The sequence below is a fragment of the Rhipicephalus sanguineus genome, chromosome 1 (genome assembly GCF_013339695.2).
Source record: "Rhipicephalus sanguineus isolate Rsan-2018 chromosome 1, BIME_Rsan_1.4, whole genome shotgun sequence".
In the NCBI taxonomy this organism is placed as follows: domain Eukaryota; kingdom Metazoa; phylum Arthropoda; class Arachnida; order Ixodida; family Ixodidae; genus Rhipicephalus; species Rhipicephalus sanguineus.
Window position 1 is genome coordinate 313,033,313 of NC_051176.1, and position 12,409 is coordinate 313,045,721.

General features: G+C 47.0%; 1 protein-coding gene and 1 long non-coding RNA gene across 2 annotated transcripts in view; both read right to left on the minus strand.

Moving 5' to 3' along the window:
* LOC125756919 (uncharacterized) overlaps window positions 1-12,409 on the minus strand; it is a 496,701-nt gene that overhangs the window by 183,651 nt on the left and 300,641 nt on the right. The gene's annotated exons all lie outside the window — the stretch shown is intronic.
* The window catches only part of LOC119383530 (atrial natriuretic peptide-converting enzyme), a 283,080-nt gene continuing 273,262 nt past the window's right edge, over window positions 2,592-12,409 (minus strand). The window contains exons 12-13 of the mRNA XM_049411982.1: window positions 12,122-12,405; window positions 2,592-2,655 (exon numbers count right to left, since the gene is read on the minus strand). Of these exons, the coding sequence (XP_049267939.1) occupies window positions 12,179-12,405 (227 nt within the window). The 3' untranslated portion in view covers window positions 2,592-2,655; window positions 12,122-12,178. The remainder of the gene's footprint in view (window positions 2,656-12,121; window positions 12,406-12,409) is intronic.

A 12,409-nucleotide genomic window follows, 5' to 3' on the forward strand; every position in this document is an offset into this window, starting at 1 on the left:
AGAAGTTTGCTGGCAATGCGAAAATGCATTCATGTTCAGTACACTGTACCCTGTGTAATCAGAAGTATGCTCGAAATGCGAGAATGCATTCATGTTCAGTACACTAGAGCCTTTGTAATCAGAGGTTTGCTCGCAAAGCGAGAATGTATTGATGTTCAGTACACTGTAGCATTTGTAATCAGAAATTTGCTCGCAATGCGAGAATGCAGTCATGTTCATTACACTGCAGCCTTTGTAATCAGAAGTTTGCTCGCAATGCGAGAATGTATTCATGTTCAGTACACTGTAGCATTTGCAATCAAAAGTTCGCTCGCAATGCGAGAATGAATTCATGTTCAGTACACTGTAGCATTTGCAATCAAAAGTTTGCTCGCAATGCGAGAATGCATTCAAGTTCAGTACCATGTAGCCCCTATAATCAGAAGTTTCCTCCAAATGCGAAAATGTATTCATGTTCGGTACACGTAGCCTTTGTAATCAGAAGTTTGCTGGAAATGCGAGAATCCATTCATGTTTAGTATGCTGTAGCCTCTGTAATCAGAAGTTTGCTCCAAATGCGAGAATGTATTCATGTTCGGTACACTGTAGCCTTTGTAACCAGAAGTTTGCCCGCAATGCGAGAATGTATTCATGTTAAGTAGAATGGACACTAGGATGCGATTGGTGCGTAGCATGGGGAGAAAAATAAAACTAGGAGAAAGTGACCCGTGACAATCTGGAACCCCAGGCATAAAATATGAAACAGAACCATGCTGGGAATTATATCAAGCACATGGAGGGAGCGGCGTCGGAGGAGGCTGGCTTATGGACGCTAGGCGCGTGCGCTCGTCATTTTTTGCCATGTAGCATTTACAAAATGATATAGCAGCATGATGTGAATGCTTGTCTGAGTGCGAGGAGGTAGCAGGTTCGGAGGAGGTTGATTTGGGGACGCTAGGCGCGATCCGTCCTAAGGTTTTCCTCGATGGTGCTAAATGCCGTGTGCGACGGTTATCCATGCGAAACTTTTTCTTCTTTTTCTCGGGTCAAAATAAACCATTATGTTTTCTAAGACAGTTAAGCTTCTCCCAGGACCAAAGCAACATTATTTAATTGTTAATATGTGTACGCATAAGTGCAAGAAATAAATCCCAGTGTCCTGAATGCTGAACATGGTTCTCCCGGGAGAATAATTGTACTTACCGTCTTCTTCAGATTTTTCCATGCCTTTCGATAGCCTCTGAACTAGACATAGCAATGAACTAAATTTTGGTCAGCCCTACAAAAAACGACAGGCCTGCGCGGAAAGCGCAGCACAGTCACAGCGAAAGCTCGAAGAGCTGCATTTCTAGAGCCCGTTATAAACTCTCTTGTGGATAGTAACACAATACACTAGCAACGTATCCACTGCGCCACAAATCATAATTTTTGTGAAGTTGGGAAGCACCCACCACGACATTACTCGTTATTCTGCGGAGAAGCGAGGTACCATCTGTAAGGCATTATGAGCAGTTTCTTATGCGATGGCTGATGACGATGAAGAATTGCCACTGAGCTTTTGTAATGGGTTGGAAGCTTTAAAGGACCCATTAGTTACTTAATTCGCATTGTGTGACACCCGGTCGTTATGTCACTTTCCCACCACGCTTTATATCATACGCTAACGTGAGAAAGAGATAGAGAGAGGGAATTAACTTTATTGAGACCCTGAGGAAGTGGATCATGGGAGCCTTATGGGCTTCCTTGGCAATCAATAGAAGTGCACTTGCGAGGAAGCCACTACGCTATAAATCATCATAATTTTTGTGAAGTAGAGAAGCAGCCACTATGCCATTTTTCGTCATTCTGCGGAGAACCGTGGTACATACTAAACACCTGTAAGGCATTATGTGCACTTTGTTGATGTTGTGGCTGATGACGATGAAGAATTATGGCAGAGGCCTTTGTAATGGGTTGGAAGCATTCAACAATCTACTCGTTGCGCAATTCGCATTGTGTGACGCCTGGTTACAGAATTCGCATTTTGTGACGCTTGGTTGTTGTTTTACTCTTCTACCACGCTACATTACATATGTTAATGTGGTTCCTTCGCGACATGAAGCTGGTATAGGGTGCTTTTGCAAAGCAGTTTCAAGCACCGGCATGGCTCTGAGGTAGGACACTGAGCTCCCACGTAGAGGGCCCAGGTTCGAACCTCGTTCCATCCTGGAAATTTTTTCTTATTTCGTTTTTTTTGTATTATTTCGAGCGACAGTGGTTACGGACACCGGCGGCAACGGCAGCGGCGGACAACTACGGCGCCAAAAACGGCCCTTGTTGTGATCTCATAACATCTTTCGCTGTAAAAAGTAGAGATGGGAATATATATATATATATATATATATATATATATATATATATATATATATATATATATATATATATATATATATATATATATATATGTGTGTGTGTGTGTGTGTGTGTGTGTGTGTGTGTGTGTGTGTGTGTGTGTGTGTGTGTGTGTTCAGGAATAGCAGTGCAGTTGACAACGTGACTGCACATTGACTGGCCGGTGCTGCCACACATTGGCCTGCTTTTTGAACTAGGTTATTTCCATGCGGCAAAGACGTACCTGGCAAGCTGCACTGCAAGTACACCACCAGGTCACTGCTGCAAGGTCCCGGCGAAGAGAATCTGCGTAAGGATGGATTTGTCACACATTGTAGTTTCCGTGAACCTTTCGTTTCCCGCTAGTTTATAATTTACGCTACGGAAGTCACTAGCCGCCACGGGCAAAAAAATGAGATAACGTGGGCCACATCTTAGGCCTGCGTCAGTCTTCTCGACACAGGCGCCGAATAGGAATGCAGTGTCGTTGAATTGCCTGCAAATACGGAAACTATAGTGGAGCAGGGTTCCTTCCTTTTGGTCAACGTTCAAACTATTTGGTATGCAATTGCCAAAACACTGGAAAAATACATGTGCGCATCAAGTTAACAGTCTCGGTAGCTTCTTAACTACCTTGGGAATAGCGCTTATGCCACGTGTCATGTGTCTGCGTTACCTAGTGCTGGCGCCTTGATGTGTGAGACGTTGTTTGTCCGTGACGTCATTTGTCACATGAGTGTGTTCTATATGGGTGTGCTGCTGCCATGAAATATAGTTTCTTGTTATGGTGCCCGCCATCGGAGTCAGGCCCACTTCTTTCCTACCGGGAGCCCGGCTGCGCTCGAAGTCCGACAAGGGCCGCAACGCCACATGGTGTCAGAAGTCGGGCGTTCTGGTATTCGAGGGGCGTTGCACTATCTTTGTTAACCGGCGCCGTGCCAGAAGACAACGCATTCAAGCCCTTTCAGGGCATGTTCAAGCTCCGCCAAGGTTTGAGTTCGACCAGACGTCCGAATGGGCTACTTGAAGCCAACTATTTGATGACTACCGCTTTGCCTCCGGCCTAAATGAGCGGAGTGAAGCACAGATCCGGACTCTACTTTATAAAATGAGCAGGCAAGCAAGAGAAATCTTCTCGACTTTTGCATTATCTGAAGAACAGAAGCAATACGAACTCATCAAAATGAAGTTTGACTATGACATCGCGGCTACAAGGAACCTTATTTGTGAGAACGCATGCTTTCACCGACGCACTCTAGAACCTGGAGAGTCAGTCGACCGATTCATTAACGCGTTACATACGCTGGCGGACCGGTTCGACTACAAGGGAAAAGAACGAATGATTCGCGGCAGGTTCATTGTCGGCCTTATTGATGCTAAGCTCTCTGAATCGCCTCAAATGGATGCCAATTGGTATCTCGCTACCGCTTTCACAAAAGCGCCTTTAAAGGAGACCGTCCACCGACAGCAGCAGCAACTGCGAGAAACCGGCACCGATCACTTAGCAGCGGCAACCAGCAACCTTGACGCGGGCACTACTCGACCAGGCACCCCCGGGTCATGCCCCAACTGAGGTCGAGGACAGCGCCCCAGAGCCTCGTGTCCACCAAGAGCAGCAAAAGGCCACTACTGCCGTTGTTCCTGACACTTTGCAGCTGTATGTCGGATAACGGCTGCCCGCGTTCGAAAGAAAGTGCAACTTTAAAATTTCTATATGGTTTCAGATGTTTTGCCACCTCCTATTCAGCGTTTTCGCATGAGGCCCATGTGGTTCAGCTATGCGGTTGTGCATGACCCGGGTATGTGCCTCGTTACTGCAGATGTGTTGTAAAGGGCCCCGATTCCGGGGAAAGAAATTGATGCTCATGCGCTGAGTATTGGCGACATCGCCAAGTTCGTTTCTTGCTGTTTGTGACATGCCGTCCAGGCCAGCCTTTTTGAAAGAGCGAAAGCTGAACAAGCATATTGGAATTTTAGCGCACACACACGAGGACACACAAGAAAGAACACACGGACCAGCGCAGACTATCAACTCTTGATAGTCTGCGCTGGTCCGTGTGTTCTTTCTTGTGTGTCCTCGTGTGTGTGCGCTAAAATTCCAATATGCAGCAAAACCAACTAGCCCGCTATTCCGTATTATTACTGAACAAGCAGTCGATGAAGTCTGTCAAACTCGCGTGAAATTCAGCAGGAAAGGCTGGCCAATGTTCTAATCGCTGTCAATGGTCCATAGTGTGAAGAATCAGCAACGCTGACAGTAGCCAAAGGCGTGCTACTCAATGATGTGCGGCTGGTGATCCCACAAACCTGCGCGCCGAAGTCTTGATGCACTTCCACGAGAGTCACCAGTGAATTGAAAAATGCAGAGTTCTAGCCAGAGAGTCTGTATGGTGGTCTGGGTTGAGTTTTCAGCTGAGAGCTTTGGTGGCCGATGGACCTGTATGCGCGGAGCACCGGGAGCAAAAGTCGCAACCAATGATTCCAAGAGCCACTCCACAGCGTCCTTGCAAAAGCTAGCCGTTGATCTCTGCCATATTCAGGGGAAAATGGTATTTCGGTGGTCGTAGATTATTTTTTTCTGGATACCCAGCGATAGCCCTGCTATCTTCGACAAAAGTGTCACTGTCATTATGGACCTCAAAAAGCTTTTTTGCACGACATAACATAGCAGAGGTTGTCATGTCGGGCAACAGATCACAATTTTTGTCACGGAAATTTAAGTCGTTGGCTCCTGACTACGGCTTTCGCACTGTAACGACGAGCCCCAAATGTCCCCATATAAATGAGGAAATAGAAAGGCTGGTGCAGACAATTAAATGGCTGATTGTAAGAGCTAAGGACCTCTATCTTTTGCTGCTTTCGTACAGGAACATCCCAGGACCATTTGGAAAAAGCCCTGTAGAGCTTGTGATGGGTAGACGGCTACGCACAGCAGTCTCTCCCACGAGCCTTCTACTCCCGAGGGTGAGCCTGAAGAAGTTCAGAGATCTCGATGCAACCGCCTGACCGTAGGTACTTCAACAGCCGTCATAGGGCTCTTCCGCTGCCAGTCCTCAAACCGGGAGCGGAAGTCTGGCTGACAGACTGCAAAGCGAAAGCGCGAGTCTTGCGTCTTTCAAAGCGACCGAGGTCGTATGTAGTTAGAACTTCCACTGATGAAGTTCTAGAAAGAAACAGGAACTTCGTCGTTGGCTTTGGTTTACAGCATAATGACTGCGAGGACGGAGGCGATAGCTATGATTTTTCGCAGGCATATTAGTCAGGCAGAAATGGAACGGGAAACTAACCAAGCTACAAACAGGGCACCTGACGATCCATCTCGCACTCCCTTGCCACGAACTGACCCTCCTGAATACAGAACCCGATTTGGTCGTCATGTTCGAGTAATTTACTGTTCTTATTTTCTTTTGCGCATTGGTTATTTCTGTTATCACTGTTCATCTTTTGTTGGCTGTGCTGCTGTTTCCTTGCAACTGCTGGCCTATTCTTAACCCTTTGTATCCCAGCGTTCACATATGTGGACAAAACATATAAGTGAAGTGAGATCAGGCTAGCCAACGCAATACCTTAAAATGGATTTGAAATGTTGGCATTGCTTGCACATTTCATAAAAACGTCTATATTTGTCCACTTCTGTGAAGAAACAGCGGTAAGTGCGCACAGAACAATGGCGGTCTTCTCCAGTCGCCTATAAAGGTGTATGCCTGCATTTTTTTTTTGATAACTTCACTCTAAATTCTTAAGAGTTTTTTTTTAATTATTCGGCTTTATTCCAGAAAGGAAGTGTTTATTTTGTTTCAGCGTGCGTTTTGTTGCACTGTGAGCGACCAAAGTTTTTCAAGTTGAGTTGTCAAGCTGATAAAACGCCGCATGGTAGTAAGACCTGCTTCGTTGCCGTGCGGCTCTACCCAAACATTGTCTGTAGTATATCCAAATAGGCCTTTTAAAGTTATTTTTAGAATTTATGTAGTTTATTTCGGACGTGGATGAAGTGACGAAGACATTCATACCATAATTTTCGAGTTGACGAGCGGAAGGGAATGTTCCGATTTGGAGAGGACCGATAATTAGCGCGTTGAAGCAGAAGCACCAACGAGCAAATGGTACTGTCGGTGATTGAAGCATTCAGTTTGAACGTAACCATGAACGCATTGGTAATGATGATCGATAATAAGGATGATGACGTTGAAATAGAGCTGTGTCCAAGATAATGGGCCTTGAATGGTGATGAAAGCGTTGAACATGAACGCCTTGATCATGGCGATAATGACCGTAGATGACGTTCATTCAGAGCAAGCGTTTATGACGACGATGAGCGCCTTGAACTGATGGAAGGGCGTTGATTATGGTAAGCAGCGATAACGATAAATGTGTTGAAACAGAGCCAGCGCCAAGCAAAGTTCCCATCTAGAATGAAGAAGCATTATGGGCCTAGTGTAACTGGCGTTCCCAGCGTCCACACATCTCGACAGATGTTTTCTTCTAGAACTAAGTTTTCCATGTTTTCGGTTTATTCGCACATTCGTGGGTATTGTTATTTCATGTGCGCATTTACTTTCGCAACTAGATTTGCTGTGGGATGCAACGGGTCAAAGAAAAAGGGCGCGTCCTGTCGCCCTGATGTGTGAAATGTTTTCTGTCCGTGGCGTCACTTGTCACACTAGTGTTTTCTATATAGGGGTGCTGCTGGCATGAAATATAGTTTCTCGTTATTATCGTGCCCGTCATCGGAGTCAGGCTCAGTTCCTTCCTGCCAGCAGCCCGCCTGCGCCCGGCGTCCGGCAAGGGCCTCAACACCACTACTACAACTTTTTTAACCGCGCCAGGTTTTGAAAACACCCAAACAGTAATAACTGCAGAATTGTTACAAAGTTTTATTTCTGGCTTCTTCAGTGCTACCATGTAAAAAAAGCATCCGTTTTCCAACCCCTAATGAGGATCTGCTTAAACAGGTGCGTAACCATATTGCCGTTGCAAACTTGCGCGCTCTTAGGCGAGTTCTGTGAAGCTTCATTGAGACAAGATGGTCATGTGCCAGCAGTGATTACGGAAAGAAAAGTGATCGGCACAAATTCATATGCAGTTTTCCAGTCGAGGATGAACAGTAGCGTTGACTACGTGGTTCCCTCTGGGACTTCAATAAGGTATTTTGATTTTGGCACTGCCCTTGTCTAAAGTGAGTGCGTATCGTGTCCTTCCTCCTTTCGCCGGGCGATAATGAAGAACACGCGAGGCGGTCGCCGCAGGTCAAAACGTTGGCTCCGGCGACACTCCCTGTTCAAGCGATGCCACGAGACTAATGCAAAAACATTGTTTCCAATTGTGTCATTTAACAAACATCTTTTAGCCGACGCTTTTTACGGTTACTTGCTGCAGCGACTGGTGTGTCCTGCATTTCATTTTTTTCAGTGCTGTCTGTATGGTATTGTCATTTAATGCGCTGATTATATGATAGAGTAACTTTTTGCGCCGCCTTCGTGATAGTTGTGCCGAATGTGCAGTACAGTTACCTGCTGCGCCGGTGTTTCAGAAATGTGTCCGCAAATCCTAAATAAATAAGAGAAATTGGATATTTGCTCACTGCCTTCATAATTACTTTTTCGGTGCCTTAAGATCGCTGGATACGTTAGTTGCACCATTCATTATAGAAATAAGAACATTAATAATTACAGAAGACAGGCGGTCAGTTGACACGGGAGAGCCCTTCCCGCGAGGAGCCGATTACCGATTCGAAATTTTGGAATAGCGGCTGGTGGCAATTTTCGGGGAGTAGTGAAATTAAGCGAAATTCAGCGGTGAAACAGCAGTGCCCAAGAGCGCAACTACCATGTGCCAGCAGGCGACCAGAACGACCATTTCCGACGACAATGCTGTCCTTTCGCATTCGTACACCTGCGTGCTGTCGTGGCAAGCGCAGACAGGCACACCGACGAAGCGAACATGGATGGTTAATATGAGTATGGTAGTTGCCGCCGTTTTGGTTTCGCTGCGAGATATCATCACTCTACGAAAGTTGCCGCTATTTGGAAATCTTAAAGCGGTGATGGGCTCTCCGAATGACGTGCTTGACGCGTTTGACTCCTCGAATTAAACAGACAATTGTTTTAATTTCTACAATTACTGCGGCAAATATTGTCCCCACTCATCGTGAGATCTCTGCGGCCACATGAAAATAATGCCGAAGGTAGCCAGCAAATATCGCATTTCAGTTGTTTTCAACCGCGAAGCCTTTTAGGCTAGCCGTGTCCGACCCTATCTCGAAAAACAGACGGGCATGTGCCGCTACTCACCACGAAAAAAGAAGTCCCAACACTAGGAAAAGGCCGTAACGGCGGCTACGGGAAGACCCCGTAGATCTGAGAGGTGCGAACGCTTGGTTTCAGCGCGAGTTTCTGTCTCTAGAGTTTGGACATCTGTGTGAGGTTTAACTCGAACCTCTCTGCGCTGACAATAGAAACAACCTAGCGTCACCTAGCTAAAGCCTAGCAACGACCTTACAAGCAACCTAGAAACAACCCTCATCACCTAGCTAGGCACAGAAACAACCTAGAAGCAACGAGAATAGTCTTCAGAGTCGTCTAGCTTCGCTCTTTCAAGGCTTGCGTGGCTTAGTGCTAGTGCAAGCTTCGACAATTAGGATTTTAGGTATTATAGGGCACATTTTTCGAAACACGCAACATGGCATGCTTGATGCTTTCGATTTGCACCAACTGAAAGATACACAGGGTGTTTCTTTTTAGAAAATGCATATTTTTTTATGAAAATTCTGCGACAGCCACACTCCAGTCGTCTTCGCACACGTACTCTATTTAGAGGAGGAAATACCTTGCCGCAGCCAAAATGACGCGGACGAGAATAATTAACAAAAATACAATAATTATCTTTTTGATTATTTACTTGAGATCAGTTGTTTATATCAGAAAGTTGTAGTCCGTGCCAATTGAAGGCACACCCATTTTATTGCGACAGCAATTATATGGACAGTCTCGGCTGGATTTTGCCGTCGCCGTCGCCGCCGTCATGCACCGTATATGTATAAGTATGTATATATATATATATATATAAAAGCCCCAAAGAAAAATAATTAAGAAAAATGCTTCCGAAGCGCGGAATCGAACCATGGACCTCTTCCTCCGCAGCGAGTGGCGCTAGCCACTACGCCACGAAACGCAGATCCTCCACGTAGGTAACGGCGAGCGTTATATACACACCCTTTACCGCTGGACGGACTCAGAGACGGCTGCGCTTATAAGCGTTTCTTCATTACCAGCGAGATGGCGTCAGGCGCATTTAAAAGTCGTCGGCAAGCTCGCTCGCTTCTTCTTATACTTGCGCAGGGAGAACCTTGCCCTCCCGCTGTCTGCTCGCGCGGTTTTCTTGTGCTGAGGGGAAGAGGGATGTTTCACGCTTTCACAGTGATGTCCGCGCTCATGTTACGGAGCGTACGAAAGCCACTCGAGCTCAAGGGACGCCGCTAAACGAACAAACAGAAGATGAGCGCGAACTATCAAGTGTCACAGCTCGACACTTGAAGCACGCTAGTTTCGTCCGCCGCGGTGGTATAGCGGTTACGGTGCTCGGCTGCTGACCCGAAGGTCGCGGGTTCGATCCCGGCCGCGGCGGTCGCATTTCGATGGAGGCGAAATGGTAGAGACCCGTGTACTTAGATTTAGGTGCACGTTAAAGAACACCAGATGGTCGAAATTTCCGGAGCCCTCCACTACGGCGTCTCTCATAATCATATCGTGGTTTTGGGACGTTAAACCCCAGATATTATTATTAAGCACGCTAGTTTCCTTCGCTGCTTCGGCCGCCTTTGCAACAGGAGCGCTATTCAAACTGAGAGTATCCATTGGCGAGCCTCACTTCATATAGCATTAGTTTCTTGCTATCGCATTCATTGCTTCGGCCTTGCGGCGAAACTGTGACTTTTTTTTTTAGAAATCGCGAAAGTTGCGCGTAATTCGAGGTATTCATCATTGAAGTTTAACGACGAAATCGGAACTGATCATACCCGTGCGCAGGAAATGCGGTCTCGAAGTTATGTAAGACCGCAACTACGCGTGGCTAGGAAGTGACGCATTTTATTGCGATAGCAATTATATGGACAGTCTCGGCTGGATTTTGCCGTCGCCGTCGCCGCCGTCATGCACCGTATATGTATAAGTATGTATATATATAAATAAGCCCCAAAGAAAAATAATTCATAAAAATGCTTCCGAAGCGCGGAATCGAACCAGGGACCTCTAGCTCCGCAGCGAATGGCGCTATCCACTACGCCACGAAACGCAGATCCTCCACGTAGCTAACGGCGAGCGTTATATACACACCCTTTGCCGCTGGACGGACTCAGAGACGGCAGGCGATAATAAGCGTTTCTTTATTACCAGCGAGGTGGCGCTAGGAGCGCGACGGGCGCACTTAAAAGTCGTCGGCGAGCTCGCTCGCTTCTTATATTTGCGCAGGGAGAACCTTGCTCTTCCGCTGTCTGCTCGCGCGGCTTTCTGGTGGTGAGGGGAAGAGTAATGTTTCAAGCTTTCACCGTGATGTCCGCGCTCATGTTACGGAGCGTACGAAAGTCACTCGAGCTGAAGGGACGCCGCTAAACGAACAAACAGAAGATGAGCGCGAACTATCAAGCGTCACAAATCGACACTTGAAGCACGCTAGTTTCCTTCGCTGCTTCGGCCGCCTTTGCAACAGGAGCGCTGTTCAAACTGAGAGTATCCATTGGCGAGCCTCACTTCGTATAGCATTAATTTCTTGCTATCGCATTCATTGCTTCGCCCTTGAGGCGAAACTGTGAATTTTTTTAATCAAGGCGCGCCAAAGCAGACTATTGTCCGGAAAATCGGCAAGCATTCTGAATTACACAAGAAGACAGCGTATTCGTTGGTTGCGATGTGTGGCGCTTATATGTTTCTTTCTTAATCTATAAAGAGGAGCGAAAAACGTTTTCGCCTGTCTGCAAGAAGAACCGCCGCAGTGGCTGCCCCTGAGTTTTATGCTTCACAGAGAAAGAAAAGGTTCATATTGCGCTTTTCTTGCGCAGAGCTCGAAAGAAGCAGAGAAGCACCAAACACCACACGCAAAGGTAAGGCGAGCCGCTAGCGCGAGAGAGATGACTTGCCCTTTTTCACGGAAAGATACCGCCACTACGCACCTTCATTCAAATTTCGTCACTTCCTGTCACGGGTAGTTCCGGTGTGACGTTACAGAGAAGCCGCGTTTTCTGCGCGCGATCAGTTTCTATTTCGCCGTTAAAGTTCGATTACGAATATCTCGAATTACGTGCAACTTGTGCGATTTCTAAAAATTGGGTATGTCATTAATTTACGGACACTACAACTTTCTGACATAAACAACTGCCCTGAAGTCAATAATTAAAAATGCCACTAAGGGGTTTTTGTTAATTAGTCTCGGCAATGTCATTTTAGCTGTGGCGAAGTAGTTCCGCCTCGAAATAGGGTTCGTGTGCGCAAACGACTGGAGCGTGACTGTCACAGAATTGTAATAAAAAATCTGCATTGTCTAAAAAAACACACCCTGTATACTTACTTGTTGCAGCAGCTGCCTACTTTTTCCTGCGCCAGCTATTTTTGGTAAAATCTTTCACGCTGTGACACACACGCGTTTCCCCAGTGGAGACCTAGCATGCCTACGCTGTAAAATCTCTGTGGCACGTGCGTGGTTTGGGATGTTCAAAACTGAGGGAGTTGTTGCGCCGTCACTTCTCCCTTTCAGGTGTTGATAATTTGCCACGTATTCTCACCTGAGGCCGGGCGCTTGCGGGTCAAGCAGACGCAGGTACGAGTCGCTGCTGTTGCCGTCACGATGAAGCTCCACGCGCGACGGTGGCCTGCGGAGAGAAGCCGGTCACGCGGGGCTTTGAGAGTGAGCGGAAAACTCGCCCGAGTCCTAGCGCCGTGCAGGCCGCGGCCGCCACCTGCTTCAGCTCTCGACCGTCGGCGCAGACCTTGCGAAAGCGGCCACGTCGGTAGGCGCGCAGGTAGCCGTGCGGGGAAGCCCACAACTCTCCGCTACCCGACAGAGTCACTGC